Genomic DNA, 19,382 nt, shown 5'->3' with positions numbered 1-19,382 from the left:
TTTACTGAGGGTGCACAAATAGGGTGTGCCAAAGACAAAAATATTGTTTTCCAAACTGAAAAAGAGAAGTTTCTGCCCAACTGTGTGAGTGTGTGTTTGTGTGGGTGTCGGTGTATTGTTTGTTGCTACTTTGGTTGCAACAAAATACAACAAGTTAAGGTTTAATAAATGATTTTTAAAAATTAAAGTGAAAAAACAAGTGATTTAAACGATTTTGAAGCAGGTTGTGGTTTTATGCATTTTGAAGTAAATGCATATACATTTATATTTGTGTATGTGTGGATATGTCTGTGTTAAAAAAAAAAACGGCTCCTTTGTTTGCCCAGCGGAAAACGGCGTCGGTTTCGGCTTGTTGTTGTTGTTAGTCATTGTCATTGCCGCTGCCGGCGACAAGTATAGGGTGTGACCCAAGCAACACTCCAACACCACCCCCCATTCCCTACCAACTGTGTAGCCTCCTAAATTGCATACTACTAAGCCGCCTGGCTACATCCTGTTTAATGCTAATTAATTGCACGCAAAGTGCAACTAACAAAAATGTCAATAAATGCAACGTAACAAAAAAAGAAAATTGAAAAAGAAAAAGCAACCACCACAGATGGAAAGACGAAAAAAGGAAGAAAGAAAATATACAAAAAAAGGAAAACAGTATGAAAGCTACGTGCCGGTTTTTTTCTTTTATTATGCCACCCCCAACCAAGCTAACAAACACATACAAAAAGAGGAAGAGAGCGTGAAATGGCTTGCACCCTTTGCTGCAATTCACAAAAACAAAATGCCGACGCCGCTCTCTTTCTCTCATTTTGTCACAGTGGCTCTCTTACCACCTACCTTTCTCCCTTTTATCGCACTCCCTTGTGGCTCTCCCACGCTGCACCTCCCGTTACTTTTACTTTGCTCTCCTGCAGGTTGTGTCGTGCACTTGTCTATTTCTGCCTCGACAACTCTCTCTTTCTCGCACTTATTCTTTTATCCTGCTGTCTGTGCATCTCTCTCCCTCTTTTTTTTGTATATTCTTGCAACTTCCGCCCTGTTTTGCAGTTGATTTTGTTTTACTTTTTTCCATTATTGGCGGTTTTTTTCTTTTTCTGCTAAATCACTTGACCCCATTACCAATACCTGGTGACCAAGCTATATCAATACCTGCTTTTGGCCTAACCACCAAGTCCACCCAACGGTTACTGCTGCCGATGCCGATGCCGCTGCTGCTGGTCATTTGTTTTGCAGCTTTCTAACGAACCAGTTGATTTGGCGCACGCGTCGATTGCCTGCTGCTGCCGTCGCAGTCGTCGTTGCTGTTGTTGTGGTTGTTGTTTTTGTGTTTCTTCTCGCATCATCCTTTCTCCCCATCTCCCCCATACTACCATCAGTGGGTTGCACTTGGCAAAAAAAAAGTTATCTCTATCTGTGTGTATGTTTTTTTTTTATTTGGATGCGAGTTACTCGCCTGTTGTGAGTGTCCGTGTAAGTGTGACAAACTCTCCAATTCTTCACAATGAAAAAGGAAGATGATGCAAGTCGAAATAGTTTCTATAGTAACCACTGCCGATCAGCTAATACACACACAGTGAAATACAGCTAAGTTAAGGCGTGGCGCATCCTATTTCTAAAAATAAAATTTACTATGATCAAAAATCCAAAACAAGGAAATTCATCTCACTAAGTGGAAGTAAATTCAGTGATTACCTATGCGAAAATTTAGCCCTTAAAATAATAAATACAGAGATATTAATATTCTTATGTTATAGATTTCTTTAGGCATAGATAGATATACATATGTACATGCATACATAGAAATCTAAACACTAATACTAAGAGCTTCCACCAAAACCACCCTTTAAATGCTAAATACCCAACGGATGTAATATTATTTTTTATTAAAACGAAGAGACTTAAAGAAACATTTTGCACTTGCAACATATGTAATAAACGGCAAAGAAATATATACATATGTATGTATGTATGTGTGTATATATGTATGTTTTCATGACTAAGTTATTAGAAGGTACCTTGACTAAAAATTGGTTAATTACACTTTGATCCCATTTTCTATCTTAGCAGTTCTCCATTGTCAAGAACAAAATATATGTACATACATACATATATAGGTATATAAACTACATACATATGTATGTATCTATATATATACATAAGTATGTACATACATACCACCGATGACGATTGCTCACTTATCAAATGTTGACGAATCTTACGACGAAATATGTCATCGTTACTTTATGCCTGGTACTAATGCATTTATAATGAGTCGACTTTGTTTACCCCCAAAAGTATGTATGTACATATATCTAAAGTAGCTACCCGTACATATGTAAGTACATACATACATCATATACTATGTATGCATATGTAAGATACAAGGTCATAAGATGACTATTGTTTCGATCATCATTGAAAACTATTTCAAATTTGAATCATGTCAAAAACAATATTCTTACTCTGTATTAATTCAAATTCTCTATGTACATACAAACATACATAATAATACATTAGAGATATTTTATATAAGACGAAGAAATTTTAACAGAAACTAGCAAATGTACAATTTGAGTGAACTCATTCTGTAATTGCTTCTAGTGCAGAAGAAGGATAAGAAAAAAGGGAGTATGCAAAAAGGTTAAAAGTAATTAAAATTTTGTTTCTCTTATGATCTTTAGAACTACGTACATATATTAATGCTTGATCAGACGTGGCTGCTGGAAGGAACATTCATGCATACATATACATATGTACATGTGTCCAGACAAGCAGTCTTTTGGCATTTTAGTGACTTTATTATACCCTTTCACCCTGTGGGTGTTGAGTATAGAAATCGGGTAACTGACTGGTTTGACTTGTCTTGTGTCCGGCATCATCTTCGTCTACTTATTGTCATTGAAGGCAATTCTTGTGGCATCCAGTTTGTTGCTTTGCTTTCTCTTTTCATTCGGACGCACCAAGTGCCACAGATAATTCCATCCAGCTAGCCATTTATATATTTTTCCTGCTATTTTTCTAGAGAGGTTTTTTTTTTTTTGCTGCTGCTATTGCGCTTATCATCATCACTGTGTTCAAGTGCCCATAATATTGTGGTCTGGTGTTGGTGGTGATGGTGTGACTTATCAAATGATTCATGAATAACAATAGCATAAGCGAAACATTCTTTCATTCAGAGGGCCCGTCGATAACAATGTTGTTTAACGTTTTCTTTCTTGCAGAACGACCAGTCAATACAAGTTCCGCAGCGCTAAAGAGGAGACAACTATAAACACTTTCTGGACAACAAAAGAAAAGGAAAAGGGGGCCACTCCATTCCACTTCATCTCCATCTCTTTCTCTCGGCGTGCATCTATATATATATCTTATTTTTTGCGTGTAATTAACTATGGCCTGGCGCTTTAAGGCTTCCAAATATAAAAATGCCGCGCCCATTGTCCCCAAAGCGGAGGCGTGTGTCCGTGAGATTTGTGTGGGCAGCTACCAGACGTATGGTAATAACATTGCCGCCTCGGCAGCATTTATGGCCTTCAATTGGGAGCATACGGGATCCAGTGTCTCAGTGCTGCCGCTCGATGATTGCGGAAGAAAGAGTAAAACAATGCCGCTGCTTCATGGCCATACAGATACAGTGACAGATTTGAAATTCTCACCATTCCATGACGGTCTCTTGGCCACGGCATCACAGGATTGCTTGGTGAAAATCTGGCATATACCCGAAAAGGGCTTAGAGCAATCGCTTTCCGACCCGGAGGCAGTTTTTTCCCACAAACAGCGACGGGTTGAGACAGTCGGCTTTCATCCGACGGCCGATGGTTTAATGTATTCCACGGCTGCAGGATGTGTGGCACTCTTTGATCTGAGCGTGCAGAAGGAGATATTCTGTAAGTTTTAAACATTTTATTCTCTGCATGGTTCCCTGGTTGTAATCCATTTGATTTTTTTCCAGCGAACAATGAGCATCCGGAGGTCATACAATCGGCCAGTTGGCGGGAGGACGGTACTGTCCTGGCCACCAGTTGCAAGGACAAGTATGTACGCATCTTTGATCCACGTGCCGCCGGATCACCAATACAAATGGTTGCCGAATCGCATCAGAGTATCAAGGATTCCCGTGTTGTTTGGCTAGGCAATCAATCGCGCATCCTTACCACCGGTTTCGATGCAGCTCGACTGCGTCAGGTTATTATACGAGACATACGTAACTTTAATCAGCCCGAAAAGACGCTCGAGTTGGATTGCTCGACGGGTATATTGATGCCGCTGTTTGATCCCGATACGAATATGCTTTTTCTGGCGGGCAAAGGGGATACCACAATTAATTATATGGAAATAACCGATAAAGATCCCTATCTAACTGAAGGATTACGGCACACGGGCGAACAGACAAAAGGAGCTTGTCTGGTGCCAAAGCGGGCACTTAAAGTAATGGAGGCCGAAGTCAATCGTGTGCTTCAATTGACATCCAATATGGTTATTCCTATTATGTATCAAGTACCCAGAAAGGTAATCATTCATCCATCAATAAAAATGAAGGGCAATTGGTACTAATTTTTTCTATAATCGATTTCCAGACCTATCGTGATTTTCATGCTGATCTTTATCCAGAGACTACTGGCTATAAAACTGCTTTAGTGGCCAGCGAATGGTTAAACGGCACCAATCAGGCAGTACCCAAGATGAATTTGGATCCCGCCAAGCGTGAGCATGGAGATGAGCCAATTATTGTAAGTTTTAACCTTTTAGAATAGAAAGATTTTGGGAAAGTGGTTTAAGGGAATGACGGGTCTAATAAGATAAGAAAAAGGGGTTTAAAATAGTTCGAGGACTTAATCTCTCTCTAACGGCCCAATTAATTTAGATACATCGCGGCAACTTAGGCGATTTCATTAGAAATTTGGAGAATCAAAAGTCCAAGCGACAACAGCTCCCGCAACAGCAGCAGTCAGAAAAGCCATCAACTGCTGCCCCCAATGACAATGAGCAGTTCGTTCTGTTTCGAAAATCTCAGCATCAAAACTTCGAGGAGAAGAATGGCAATGACAGTGGGCACACTAATGAATCGAAAAAGGATTCAATGGAGTGTAGTGAACTGATACGTAAATTTGAGGCCAAATATAAGACAGATTCGGAGAAGGATCGTGGCCAGGAATTAGATGGTTGGTTACACAAGGATAAGGAATCCCCGACAGAACATGAGCATTCAATGGGCAGCAGTGAGGAGGCTTTGTCATCAGGTGGCATGGATAACAATTCGGCCAGTAGCAGTAATTCACCGCCCAAACCCATGCCGCGCACATCGCGCAACAATTCGCTGCCCGAGGTGGTGGGTGGTGGTTCTGTCTCTGCTGGCGAAGCAGACAATGGAACGCCTCGCCCTAGACCAAGGACAACAGCGGCTCAAGCCTATAAGGTGCCCAGCAATTCTAACAAATGACTTAAATATGATTTGATTTTGTTATGTTGTTCTCTATTATTATTTTGAGATTTTTGTTAGATAATTTTTTAGTTGTAATTTATATTATTGTTATTATTTATTAGCATTGAATGTTAACTTCTCTTCGTTCGTTTTACTATCGACTAATCCTTTGATTTTTCTTCCTATCTCTCTCTCTCTCTCACTCTGTAGCCGCGACTTGGCCCGAAACCATTCTCAAGCAATACTGGCGATGTATCCTTTGACAAGGTGTTTGCCGTGCCACTGGCTCCCGGTTCACATGAGAATATCTCCAACGTGGGACAGGAAACCGAATCGATTGTGCCACCCACTAATAAGCCAGACATTATTGTGGAAATTGAGATTAAAAGTGAGTTGTGAATTATTGATTTACAAAATCCCAATCTAATTTGCAATTGCTAATCTATGTAGAGAAACATGAGCATGAGCCCAATCCTTTGTCTGGCAATGGAGTCCAAAAGTCGCTAACTACTTCGGAACGTCGCAAGGTAAACTACCCACTTTTTGACCCCAGCCCCTAATCTCACCCTCGCACGACATTCTTATTTACCTACTAAAACAAAAAAACTCTGGAACATTTCTTAAGATTTTGCTAACACTTTTTTCAAAAAAAAAAAAAAAAAAAAAAAAAAAAAATACTTTGTCTATCTTCTTTTGCTTCCTATTCCAAACTACCTGCCTCTTCAACCGATGTAACACACAACTATAGTCTTCAGCTGACGATGATGAATCATCCGACAAGGTCTGCTTCGAAATCTTGGCCTTACCACATTCTTGTTGCTTTACCATTTCATTTGTTTCATGTACTTTTACCCAATTTAGATCTTTGAGCAGAATTCTGAGTCATCGGAAAACTCCACTGAGGGGGAAGATCGTACAGATGCCGATTTAAGACGATTGTCATCGGCCAGGAGCAGCATTGCTGAACGACGTCGGCTCTACGAAAGCCGATCCAAAAGTCAGGTGGACGAGAAGGCTCAATCGCCGGTGCCATTGTAAGTAAAAATTCCGCTTTCACTTTTATTCAATTAAATCTAATTTGTTTTGACTGTGTCCAATAGACGTCGTGAGCATTCCAAGGGTGAGCCCCTAAAACCCAATCAACAGCAACAACATCAGCAGCAGTCGCAAAGCAATCAAATTGACACGAAGCGAATTTCGGTGCCTGAGGGTAAATTGTTGGAGGAACAACACAGACAACGTGGCAATGGGAATGTAAATTCGGCTGGAATCAAGAAATCCGCTACTGAGGCTGCCTTCTCGGCATCCGCTTCCACCAAGCGTACCTCAACCGTCTTTGGCAAGGTATCCAAATTCCGGCATCTTAAGGGCACCCCCGGTCACAAATCCACACACATTGAGAATCTGCGTAATTTAAGTCGCCAGATTCCCGGTGAATGCAATGGCTTCCATGCTAACAATGAGCGTGTTGCTGTTCCACTCTCGGGGCCGGGTGGAAAAATAGCAATTTTTGAATTAAGTCGCCCGGGCCGATTGGCCGATGGTGTGATACCGTCTCTGGTCAATGGAAGCAACATTATGGATTTCCAATGGGATCCCTTTGATCCCAAACGCTTGGCCGTTGCCTGTGATGATGGCATTGTAAAAATCTGGCTAATTAACGAAGACGGACTAACCGAGCCGACTAATACCCCAGCAGCGGAATTAACCGCCCATCTGGACAAAATCTATTTCATACGTTTCCATCCGCTGGCTGCGGATGTCTTGCTAACAGCCAGCTATGACATGACCATAAAACTCTGGGACTTACGCACCATGAGCGAGAAATGTTCGCTAAATGGCCACACAGATCAGATATTTGATTATGCATGGTCGCCATGCGGACGTTTGGGGGCCACCGTCTGCAAGGATGGCAAAATCAGAGTTTACAATCCACGCAAATTGGAGGCGCCCATACGTGAGGGCAACGGACCAGTGGGCACACGTGGAGCCCGCATAAGCTGGGCACTTGAGGGGCATTACATTGTCTGCACAGGCTTCGATAAGTAAGTATACCGCCCCCAGTACGATCGTTGGAAGAATGTATTTTAAAATTTGATTGCTCGTTCTATGCAGAGTCTCGGAACGACAGATTAGCGTGTACAATGCCCAAAAGTTACAGGCACCTTTGAACACAGTCAGTTTGGATGTATCACCATCGATTTTGATACCATTTTACGATGAGGATAGCTCCACATTGTTTGTCACCGGCAAGGGCGACTCGACGATCTATTGCTACGAGATAACCGATGAGGAGCCATATATTTGCCCGCTGTCGCATCATCGATGCACTTCACTGCATCAAGGTCTCAGTTTCCTGACCAAAAACCATTGCGATGTGGCAAGTGTAGAATTCTCTAAGGCCTATAGGCTAACCAATACCACTATTGAGCCTCTCAGTTTCACAGTGCCGCGCATCAAGGTAATCCCCAAAAGAAAATCTTATTCAATATACAATTAGATTCATTTTCATTTTTCTTTTGCAGAGTGAACTATTCCAAGATGACTTGTTCCCACCCACACGCATCACTTGGAATGCCACAGTGTCATCGGATGAATGGTTTAATTTCAGTGATAAAACAGCTGATAAAATCAGTCTCAAACCCGATGGCATGGACACGCGTAAGAAAGAAGACTACGATCTTCCCAGATATTTTTTTCACATATATATATTTTTTTTTTTCAGTTTCTTCCATACAACAAGTGTCAGTAGCTGCAGCAAAGAGACCCGAACCACATTCACACTTTGGCCAGAAGTCCGAGTACGAGAGCAGCAAACAGCAAGAGGTGAGCTAGGGAGATATTTTTGGCTATAGCTGTAGTGCCTCTCAATTTATTGGCTTAGAGACCAATGCCCTAAAAAAAATATCAATTAAATGTTAAATTCGCGTAAGATTGTTCCCAGAAACTGATAACATAGGTACAAATTGGTTTAAAGAATTTCTACAATTCTCAGCGCAAAATTTGTTTTTGTGTCCCAGTTAAACACAAACATTCGCTAAATTAGAGCCTATCTTTTTTCCAGTCAGTAATTGTTATTTAATGCAACTTTGTGATAGTAAAACTTTCGAACAAGTTAGTACCAATATTTAGTTAGATTATTTCATAAGACAAGAAGCATATTCTCAAGAAATTGCCCTCCAAGAATCTTGAGTGATTTACAAACCAACAAGCCAAAAGAGAAAATTTTAATATGTGAACATATCTATATTTTTTTGTTTTGATTTAGATTCAAAAATCTGTTAGTGCACGTATGGAGTATACTACAAAGCTGGAGCAGGATGACATGGAGGGTGTGGATGAGAATGAATGGCAGGAGTAGCAATGGAAACAGAAAAGGCAACAATGTGGTGCAACAACAAGAAAAACAACAATATAAACAACAGGACAATTTCACAATTTAGAATAGATAAAAAAGGAATGGATTATTTCCCCTCACCCTTTCGATCACTCGCTCTTAACGCAACTATCGCTCTCTCTTTCCCCATCTAAGTCTCTTCTTCTGACATGGCGGCAACATCATGATAAAAAAAAAATCAACAATTATATATTTATACATAGACATACATATGCATTAAGTTATATACTGATATATATAAACTGATAGATAAGTCCAAACTGTAAGGCCTTGGCTCTCTCTTCCTTCATACCCCATAATACTACAATGTCCTTCTCGCAAACCGGATGCTTTCCTATCTGTCACTCTCCTTTGATCTTCCGTAAATACGGACTTAAGTGACTAAACTTACTTAAACCCTCCCACCTCTTACATCTTCTATTCTTCCTCAAAAATTGCCAAATTATCAAACATAAGTATTTAGTTTTTTTTTTGTTTTGTTTTTCTTTGTAACTTATATGACATGATTTTTTAAGTTTGTGTCCTTTTTTTTTAAAGATTTTTATATTATTATTTTTTTTTTTTGCTTTTATTCTTTGTATGTGAGTTTTTGTTTTTAGTAGTTAGTGCAAAATTAGTTCTTAGCATATTGACAATTAATTTTAGATTTTTTGCGTATTAAGTTTCGCGGCCATATGATATAGGGGAAGGAGCAGCAGCAGCATTGTCGATGATGAATGTTTTAAGATATACATATATATCTTTCATTTCAATTCACTTTCTGTCTATCTTTCTCTCTCTCTCTTTTTCTCTCTCTCTTTCGAATATATATATTTATATATTGCTGTCTCTCTTTGATTTGCCTTCACATTTTGTAAGGTCTACTATGCGTGTAAGCCAATCAAGCGAGCATATTTTTTGTAACACTAACTAAAACTAATCACATTTACTACCCATAAAACAAAACAACCAAAATCAAATACTAGTAACAAAAGAATCAAAACAAACAAACAACATACATACATACACACACAAAGCAAAAGAAAAATGAAACAAAAGCGAAATTGATAATTCCAAAATGTTAAACGAAAAGACTTGAAAACAGTGAAAAAATGTTTTGCATTTTTTTTAATTTGTATTTTTGCAATAGTAATACGGGATGTCGACATTTTATATAAATACATATATAAATAAATATATATATATATATATATATACAATAAATATATATATATATATATATATATATATATATGTATAGAATATATATATTTATAATTATATCTTTTATATGCATACCAGAGAAAATAGTTTGCCAGCAACCAAAACAACAACGACTGATAATGAGGGAATTCTCCAAGTGTTTGGAAGTTTTCTTCTTATTCACATAGACACAGACCAAGAACAACAATTTAAAGTCTCGGGCAATTCATAGTTTGAATTAGACATACGTATACATATAGCTCGCAAAATATATGTATACATATGCATGTTGAATATACATACATACATATATATCTATGGACTGAAAAAAAATTGAAAGCATCGTCTTCTTCATTTAAAAATAACTCAAAACCCTTTAAAAACTCAATTCTTCTCATTTAGTACTTATGCATACACAAACTCATTTATATATATATATAATATATATATATATATATATATATATATATGCATTCCAACATTACCATAGCAAGTATACAAACGAAAACTATATTAAAGAAAAACTTGATACTTCTTATTCCGTATACAAATATAGTATAGAAACAATACCAACATGAAGCCAGATCTTTAGTGGAAAATGCCCAAGGGCAAACAAAATGATAAAGATAACAACAAAAATAATTTTTTCATTATATTATATATGTATGTAGATATGATATTTGTGAGCCGCCGTCTGCTTTGAATATTTGAATGCTGCATGAAGAAAAACAAAAAGAGAACAATGAAGCAAACAAATTTCTTGGAATCGGGGGAATAATGCAGTTTTTTTTTAAATATATATACACAAATACATACATACATATATACAATTATATAAATTCTTGTATTAATGGTTCATCGATTTCGAGCGAAACCAAAAAAACAAAACTCACATTAATGACATCAACTATGTGGAGAAACAAAAAAGGAAAATTATGATAATAATAATATTCGTTCCGGACCCCTCCTCCCGCCTTCCCTCCCCTACCCACGTCGGTGTCATTATTCTGTATTTATATTAGCCATATACAATTACGATAATTCTATAATATGTACTTTTCCCCCTCTATTTGATTGATTGAATTTTTTTGTAATTCTGATTATAATTATGATAAATAATAATAATATTGATGAGTGGCCCGGTGCAGTGATTCGATTCTAGGAATTGCGAAAAAAACGGAGAAAGTAAAAACAACAAACATATTTATACATACATACATGAAAATTAACAGATAAAGCAAACGGAAAAAAAAACAACAAAAAGCATACACATTATTTATATACAATTTATTTTACAATATATCCAATAACTCCCGATCGATACTCTAGCTCTTAAGTAATAAAACAAAAAGGAAAACAAATATTTATATACAATAACTCAAATAATAAAAAAATACAATAATGCAATACAACAAAAAAAAAAAAAAATCAAGTTAATTTAAAATAAGTATCGGTAAGTATAATGATAAGTATATATCGCTAATGTCGGTATCCTGGAAATGACTCAACTGATCTATTCAAAATCATAACATTAATTCTTTTTTAGGTAATCCGTTTTCAAAATAAACCACTTGAAGCGACAATTTTAGTCGAAATCATGAAAAAAAGATTTTGGAGGATACGTGACTCACATATTAAGTAAAACCATTTTCTTTTCAAATTATTTAGCTTTTATTATTCACTACGAAAGTTTTCTTAATGTTATCAACTAATTGATAAAGGAAGATACCAAGCGAACTCACAATATTAAAAGAGGTGACTTCCCCTTGGCATACTATTATGCAGGGAGACAAAATTAACGTCTCAGTCTCTTGACAGATTAAGCGCGGTGTCCGGGAAGGTCAGAGTACTACATGAAACTTAGTGAGTAGCCGACTTGATAGATTTCTGTATATTGACACCAGCAGGGTGGGGCTTTGACATTGTCAATAGAAGGGTATCTAGTCCGAGGCTACGTTGCCAGGACAACGTGTAAATGCTCTAGGAATTGCATTGAACAAACAGTTGCTTGCGCAATTTTCCGAATGGAGAGGTCATTCAATTATCAGACGATTCCAGTGATGCATCATGCGGTTTCTGCTAAAGAAATGCCTACGAAAAAAGGCGCCAGAAATGAAGCCAGGGGCGATTTTGGATGCGGTCATCTCGCAGTCCTCGGCGACCGCATGCAAGTGTTTGCTTTACAAGCTGGCGGATTACAAGCGAGGTAAGCCTTATCCGTTAATCTAATCTAGTGGTTCCCCTTTTAATTTGTGTGAGGGCTTTTTGCAGGCGGGGATCTAATCGATGCCATCAATACAGGCGGGCTGATTGCCGTGGAGCAATTGATACGGGAGCAATTCGGTGTGTTCATGTACAATGATGGCAAGGGTCAAATGATTAATCGGGCTGAGTTTTTGCGATGGAAGTATCGGGATCATACAGAAGTGACCATACCGATTGAGGCTTCATTGTCGATCCACGATCCGTTGGGCAAATGGGAGGATCACAAGGCTTGCTGGCAAATGCAATACCGCGGCGCCTTGGGTGAGAGTCTGCTCCATGTTTTGATCATATGCGATTCGAAGATTCACACAAAACTGGCGCGTGTGCTGCTGCGTGTTTTTCCTAATCTTGCGCTGGATGTCATGGAGGGTGAAGAGTATCTGGGAGCCAGCGCATTGCATTTGTCGATAGCCTATAGCAACAATGAGCTAGTAGCCGATCTCATTGAGGCCGGAGCGGATATAAATCAACGGGCCATTGGCAGTTTCTTTTTACCCCGCGACCAGCAACGTATGAACCCTGCCAAAAGTACCGACTACGAGGGTTTGGCTTATATGGGTGAATATCCGCTGGCTTGGGCCGCCTGCTGCGCCAACGAGAGTGTCTACAATCTGCTAGTGGATTGCGGCTCCGATCCGGATGCCCAGGACTCGTTTGGCAATATGATATTGCATATGGTGGTCGTCTGCGATAAACTGGATATGTTCGGCTATGCGCTAAGGCATCCTAAGACTCCCGCTAAAAATGGCATAGTGAATCAAACGGGTCTGACGCCTCTGACTCTGGCCTGCAAGCTAGGCCGGGCGGAAGTCTTTCGAGAGATGTTGGAGCTGTCTGCCAGAGAGTTTTGGCGTTACAGTAACATCACGTGTTCCGGTTACCCATTGAATGCATTGGACACTTTACTACCAGATGGCCGAACAAGTTAAGTCCACTTGCACAACCAAATCATAATGATCTAAATGATCTTTGCTTTGCAGATTGGAACTCGGCTCTCTTTATCATATTGAATGGCACTAAGCCAGAGCATCTGGACATGTTGGATGGCGGCATCATTCAGCGTCTGCTTGAGGAAAAATGGAAGACCTTTGCCCAGAATCAATTCCTCAAGCGTCTGCTTATTCTCTCCACCCATTTGCTGTGTCTTTCGGTGTCCGTTTATTTACGCCCCGCCCATGACGGTGAAGGCGAGGAGGATGATGGCGACGGCAGCACCGGGGCGACAGCAGCAGCTCTTCAAGAGGCAATGGGAGATGGTATCGCGGTGGCAGGTGCAGCAGATTCGGCGGATGTTAGCTACAACGCTCAGACAGTGGCACGCTATTGCGCCGAATTGGCCACCATAGCAGGAGTGTTAAGCTATGTGGTCTTCCAGCAGGGTGATGAGATTAAGAATCAGGGTTTATCTGCATTTCTCAAGCAGCTGGTAAGAGTTACTTTTCTTTGGCTCTACTCACTCATGTACTGATGGTATTAATGTCAATTTTTTTTATTTCTCTCTCTCTCTCTTTCCTCTCTCTCTGTAGTCCCATGCGCCGGCAAAGGCAATTTTCTTGTTTTCCAATCTATTGATATTGGCATGCATTCCATTCCGTTTGATCGGGGACACTGATACCGAGGAAGCCATCTTGATATTTGCCGTACCCGGCTCTTGGTTTCTCCTTATGTTCTTTGCCGGGTAAGTAAGGCACAACGAAGTGCGAACTAAGTAGTAATCAATGTGTACATAATTTCAGAGCGATCCGATTAACTGGGCCATTTGTGACCATGATCTACTCCATGATTACGGGTGACATGTTCACCTTTGGTATCATTTATTGCATTGTTCTATGCGGCTTTTCGCAGGCCTTCTACTTCCTCTACAAGGGACATCCTCAGGTGCAATCGACAATGTTTAATACTTATACCAGCACTTGGATGGCACTCTTTCAAACGACCCTGGGTGATTATAATGTAAGTAATCTCTGCTCAAGTTTGATGCTCCTTCTTTTGATAATCAATCTGCTTATCTCAATTTAGTATCCTGATCTCAATCAGACAACCTATCCGAATCTGTCGAAAACGGTTTTTGTTATCTTTATGATATTTGTGCCGATCCTGTTGCTCAACATGTTAATAGCCATGATGGGAAACACCTATGTAACCGTTATTGAGCAATCCGAGAAGGAATGGATGAAGCAATGGGCCAAAATCGTCGTCACTCTGGAGAGAGCTGTACCCCAGGCCGATGCCAAGGGCTATTTGGAGGCATATTCGATACCATTGGGTCCATCAGATGATTCGGGCTTTGAGGTACGTGGCGTAATGGTCATCAAGAGCAAGAGCAAGACTCGTGCAAAGCAACGGAAAGGAGCCGTTTCCAATTGGAAGGTAAGCCATCAAGTCCCGAGTTTTGTAATATTCTAAAAAGTTCAATTTTCTTGGATCTTCACTAGCGTGTGGGTCGGGTCACTTTGACCGCTTTGAAGAAACGGGGAATGACCGGCGAGGAAATGCGACGCCTTATGTGGGGACGTGCCTCCATTTCCAGCCCCGTCAAGGTGACCAAACAAAAACTCAAGGACCCCTATAATCTACATACCGACTCTGATTTCACCACTGCCATGGATATGCTTAGCTTTGCCAATAACCCCGCCTCCAGCACGGGTGTCCAATTGCGTTCAAGCACTACGGCCGCACAGCCCATGCCACCGGCTCCGGATCCATTTAGGGAGCTCATCATGATGTCGGATCAGCGACCGGAGACTCATGATCCACACTATTTTGCTGGCCTCCAGCAATTGGCCAACAAGGCTTTCGATCTGGTCGAGCAGACAATGAAAACACAACCGTCTCAAGAGGTGGCCAAAAAATCGGCACTGCCTACACCACCAGCAGCTGTAGGGCTCCAGCCAGCAGGAACCACAACAACTCCCACTGGATTAGTGGCTCCAGCTTCAGTCTCCGACACTGCTATTCCGACTCCTGCTCTGCCCATGTTGGGAAATCTTTTTCAAGATCCCAAAGACATTGTAGATCCTAAGAAACTGGAGGAGTTCATGTCCATGCTAGCTGAAGTGGATACAGAGGAGAGCGACAGTGGTGGACCAATTTTGGGCAAACTTTCACTGGCCAAAAGAACACATAATGCTCTCTCCAAAGCAGACATAAGACGGGAGCCCAATTTTAACGGCGTGGCTGGTATCGGAGGTGGCTTGGAAGCAGGTGGTGTCCAGTCCATGTCTTCAGTGTGGGCTCCTCCAGGCATAGATTTAGATGCTGTGGCAAGTTTCGTCTCAATCACACTCGCTCTCCTTCCATGTTTATAATTTAATTTTACAGGAAGAGGAAAAGGATTCAGCCGTTGCAGAGGAGGTGCTCACCATTGAGCAAGATGCCGAGGTCGATAGCGAAGATTTGCCCACGGCCGAGCAAGTGCATGCCACTATGAAGCAATTCCATTTACGCAAATGTCAGACATCCCAAGATGAGGCAGCTCGTCGAGCCAAATCCGCACGTATGCGACGCAAAAACAAGTAAGTCCGATTTCGGCCAGTGTATCCAATTCTTAACCATTCTCTGCAGAGTTTCCCCAGAGCAAAGCGATGCAGAATTCGAGTCAGATGCAAGACGCAAACAGCGTTCGCCACCCGATCCCCTAGAGCCATGGAGCACACGTGAGCTGCAGGATATTAATAAAATTCTAGCCAAGAAGTCGTAAAAACAGTACAGAAAACATGATATACTGGCACATTATCTTTGTGACTTATTATTGGTAATTTCTTAAGTTTTTCTTGTTTTTGATTTGAGCTTAATTCAAATATACAAATACATAATGCGGAACCAAACCCGGGCATGATGCCAGATAAAGATTCCACTTTAAACCGATTCGTTTTAGATTCGTTGAATTATTTTAACCAGACTGTTTCCGATGAAAATTGCTTTCCCACTTTCACTTTCCGTGGAATAAAAAGTAATTGTTAATATCTCGCAAATATTTTTCCATTTATCTTGAATATAAAAGATATTGGTCAATAAATAAATAAAGATCTATAAATTTTATCCAGTTGCCAATGTTTTGAGTTATGAAATGCTCTATGAAAATTTAATGGCTTTTACAGGGCGCACAAATTCAAAATCGAAAAACCTTTAAGAACTATTTGAAAACCAATTGACAGGTAAACTACGATAGCGTTTTAAAATTTTTGGCAAAATCAAACGGTTTGTTAGTTCATTTACAAATGAAGAAATTTAATTTCAGATTAATGAAGAAATTATATTCTGTTCTGAATTGCATTTTCTGACGAACCGTTTCGAAAACGTTTTGAAAACTTAATGGTTTTTGATTGGTAAGACTCCACTAATTACACAATAAACCCTAATCTGCGATCCTCTCCTGCTACAATGAGGACACTAATCACCCAAACGGAATACGGTTACTTATCGTTAAAAATAGAGAAAATCAAATGATATCTAATAAAAGTAATGAAAACTCTTTTCGCCTGTGTGTGTCTGTATATCTATATATATATATCGGAAAGGTTTTTTGGTCATCAATACAGTTCCAATTCTGTACTGATGCAATAAATTACAATAGTTCGAGAGAGAGAGAAAAAAAATTATATATATATTCTGATATATATATCCGACTGCTATTCAAAATTCCTTTTTACAAGATGACCTAGTTAAATAGAAACCTTAAAATCTAATCCTAATCTTTTGACTCAATGCCTTCCGATGCTTCGATATGATGCTGGAGAGGAGTCACGCATATGTAACTAAATCTCTTTCTTAATTCTACACTTTATAGCTTAGATCTAAAATCGAAGGGGATTTGCGGGGTGGGGGTGGGTTTGAGAAGTAGTTGGACCATGCCAATATCCTCCTCATAAGCCATCTCCTGATTTTACCGAAATGCACCGCTCAGACTGCGATCGTTGGACTGTTGTATGCTGGAAATGGTCTGAGATGGTGGGTTTTGATGTGTTTGCGCTTGCCCGTTGGTTGAGTTAATGAATATGGGTGTGGCTTGGGTAGTTGCTGAAGCACTAGTTTGGCTAAGATGCTGTTGCACCTGAACCTGCTGCTGTTGTTGTTGCTGCTGTTGCTGGGCATTGGCGCCCAATTGAAGAATCTGTTGGCCCGTTAGCAACTGGGTAGGAATGATAACCTGTTGCTGCTGCGGATGCTGCTGATGTTGATGTTGGGCTGCAGCTGCTGCTGCCGCCACCTGGGCAGCTTGCTGTTGTTGTTGTTGCTGTTGCATCTGCAGCCGGAGTAAGTGCAGCTGATTTGCATTGATTGAAATCTACACAAAAATGGACAAGACCGAATAAGAGAACAGAGATGTGGAAGGGAATAAATTAAATACGTACCGGCACATTGGCCAATTCACCAGTTGGCGTTACGACCTGTTGTAGTAACTGAATTTGCTGTTGCTGCTGTTGTACCTGCTGGTGCTGCTGTTGCTGCTGCACTTGAGCCTGCGCCTGTGCCTGGGCAAGATTCTGTAGCAATTGCTGTTGCTGGGTGGGCGCCGGTGTCGCAGTCAACTGGCCATTCGGTCCCGCTGTAAGAATCAATTGCTGTGTAGGCTGTTGCGCCGCTGCTGCTGTCACTATATTGAGACCCAAATGATTCTGGGCTTGTTGCGTTTGTGCCTGCTGACCGGGCAGTGCTATAAAATATTGCAGCTGTTGTCCTCCAGCGCCTTGCTGAATAATCTGCACTTGTTGTGGCTGCTGTTGCTGTTGGTGATGGACCTGTGCCTGCTGCACTTGACTGGCAAAAAGCTCCGGATTCACATTGACTGTACTGAAATTCAGAACATCGCTGGCTGTCTCCAATTTGAGGCCAGCAGAGACAGCGGTAGGCACACTGAAATTTGATATATTTGCTGAAGTGCAGGAGGCGGACGCAGATGAGAGACCGGATTGGCCAGAATTGATGTTATTACTCGCCGATGTGTTCGTCGCATTTGCTGTCGTGCTTGATTCCTTGTTGCTTTTCTGTGCAGCTGCTGCCGCCGAAGACGACGAGGATGAGGAAGACGACGGTGAAGGCTTTATCTCTTCGCGCGGCACAATATCGATGAGGAAATCAAATTGATCATAATTCGCAATGGCCTGAGCGATATCCGAACGCTGCAATGTCCGACGTCGGCTCTCTTCCGTATGAACCCAAGCCCGCATGGTCAGCTCTTGGATGAAGTACTCACAGGCTTTGGCAAAGAGCAGCGGAGCTTCGCCCGCTATCATCTTAGCATTTTCATCTAATTTCATTATCTTCTTGATACGGGCTAGAGGCAAAACCTGATGTTTAGCATCTACCTGACCGATTCCATTCACTTCCTGCAAGATGTTGGGCCAGAAGTTATCAATTGTGGGTGGCGGCTTCCGGGCAACCTGCACACGACTCGCTTTCGTTGTCGTTGTAGATGGTGTCTTCTCCTTGGGCATTGCGGTATTTAGGGTCACACTCATGCTGGAACAGGTCGTTGACGGCGGCGGAACAGAAACACTTCCCGAATTTGTCACTAATGTGGCTTGCATAGTGGGCATGCTCAGTGTAGCTTGTGGATGATGTAGATGCTGCTGCTGCTGTTGTTGCTGCTGCTGCTGTGTGGTGACCACCACTGCATTGGGTGTACGTCTCTGTCCCGGTGGGGCTACCTTGCTAGCGGCATTTGCTGTCGCGCCATACGAGATAGCTCCGCCTAGCTCTACCTTAATGGGCGTGACTGTAATCGTATTGTCAAACAAATTGGTGGAGTTGCTACAAAAAAAACACAAGGATTGAGTACAGCATCCAAACAGAGCGGGGGTGAAGGGGATGTGATGTGGATGGATGGACGCAAGGGTGTTTATTGCATATCCCTCTCCATTTCACTCGCTCTCTCCCTCTCACTCACTCTTACCTATTTGGCGCCTTATTCGTGCTGCCATTATTGGTAGCGTACATGGCCAATGGAGATGGCGCAATCTGTAGACAATTGCGGCGGCAATTCTCAAGATTCTGGTAATAATTTTGATCCCCAGACTCTAGATTTATTTGTTTAATTTTACGTTTTTACTTTGCAAATGCGTAATGCACAAATATACACATACACACATACATAAGTGTGGCCAGACTGTCGAAATCGAGCGT

At 40.9% G+C, this 19,382-nt stretch overlaps 3 protein-coding genes across 8 annotated transcripts; 2 read left to right on the top strand and 1 right to left on the bottom strand.

The window, feature by feature from the left end:
- The first annotated feature begins 90 nt into the window (after positions 1 to 90).
- On the top strand, positions 91 to 9,640 carry LOC6638074 (coronin-7). Of its 6 annotated transcripts, none has more exons than XM_047011366.1 (14): positions 91 to 159; positions 3,216 to 3,878; positions 3,944 to 4,500; positions 4,569 to 4,721; positions 4,856 to 5,407; positions 5,624 to 5,801; positions 5,864 to 5,940; positions 6,162 to 6,194; positions 6,275 to 6,447; positions 6,514 to 7,458; positions 7,529 to 7,874; positions 7,939 to 8,074; positions 8,139 to 8,239; positions 8,682 to 9,640. In XM_047011366.1, the coding sequence occupies exons 2-14, from the start codon at positions 3,383 to 3,385 to the stop codon at positions 8,772 to 8,774; spliced, it is 3,840 nt and encodes a 1,279-aa protein (XP_046867322.1). In that variant the 5' UTR covers positions 91 to 159; positions 3,216 to 3,382; the 3' UTR covers positions 8,775 to 9,640. The 6 variants fall into 6 exon arrangements, with proteins under 6 accessions (XP_046867322.1, XP_015034789.1, XP_023031554.1 ...); XM_015179303.3 differs by having other exon boundaries at positions 91 to 223; XM_047011365.1 differs by lacking the exon at positions 91 to 159 and adding an exon at positions 2,495 to 2,634.
- A 2,419-nt stretch (positions 9,641 to 12,059) lies between these two features.
- Positions 12,060 to 15,988, top strand: LOC6638073. The gene is made up of 9 exons (XM_023175634.2): positions 12,060 to 12,198; positions 12,264 to 13,181; positions 13,238 to 13,683; positions 13,784 to 13,935; positions 13,994 to 14,210; positions 14,277 to 14,627; positions 14,693 to 15,520; positions 15,579 to 15,772; positions 15,822 to 15,988. The coding sequence occupies exons 1-9, from the start codon at positions 12,060 to 12,062 to the stop codon at positions 15,955 to 15,957; spliced, it is 3,381 nt and encodes a 1,126-aa protein (XP_023031402.1). The 3' UTR covers positions 15,958 to 15,988.
- On the bottom strand, positions 15,980 to 19,356 carry LOC6638109 (nuclear transcription factor Y subunit gamma). Its single transcript, XM_023175626.2, has 3 exons — positions 19,153 to 19,356; positions 17,612 to 19,010; positions 15,980 to 17,544 (listed from the first exon to the last, which is right to left on the bottom strand). The coding sequence occupies exons 1-3, from the start codon at positions 19,194 to 19,196 to the stop codon at positions 17,143 to 17,145; spliced, it is 1,845 nt and encodes a 614-aa protein (XP_023031394.1). The 5' UTR covers positions 19,197 to 19,356; the 3' UTR covers positions 15,980 to 17,142.
- Positions 19,357 to 19,382: the final 26 nt, after the last annotated feature.

This window comes from Drosophila willistoni, assembly GCF_018902025.1.
Source record: "Drosophila willistoni isolate 14030-0811.24 chromosome XL unlocalized genomic scaffold, UCI_dwil_1.1 Seg141, whole genome shotgun sequence".
Taxonomy (NCBI): domain Eukaryota; kingdom Metazoa; phylum Arthropoda; class Insecta; order Diptera; family Drosophilidae; genus Drosophila; species Drosophila willistoni.
Note: the sequence above shows the minus strand (reverse complement) of the source record. Positions and strands in the feature narration are given on the sequence as shown.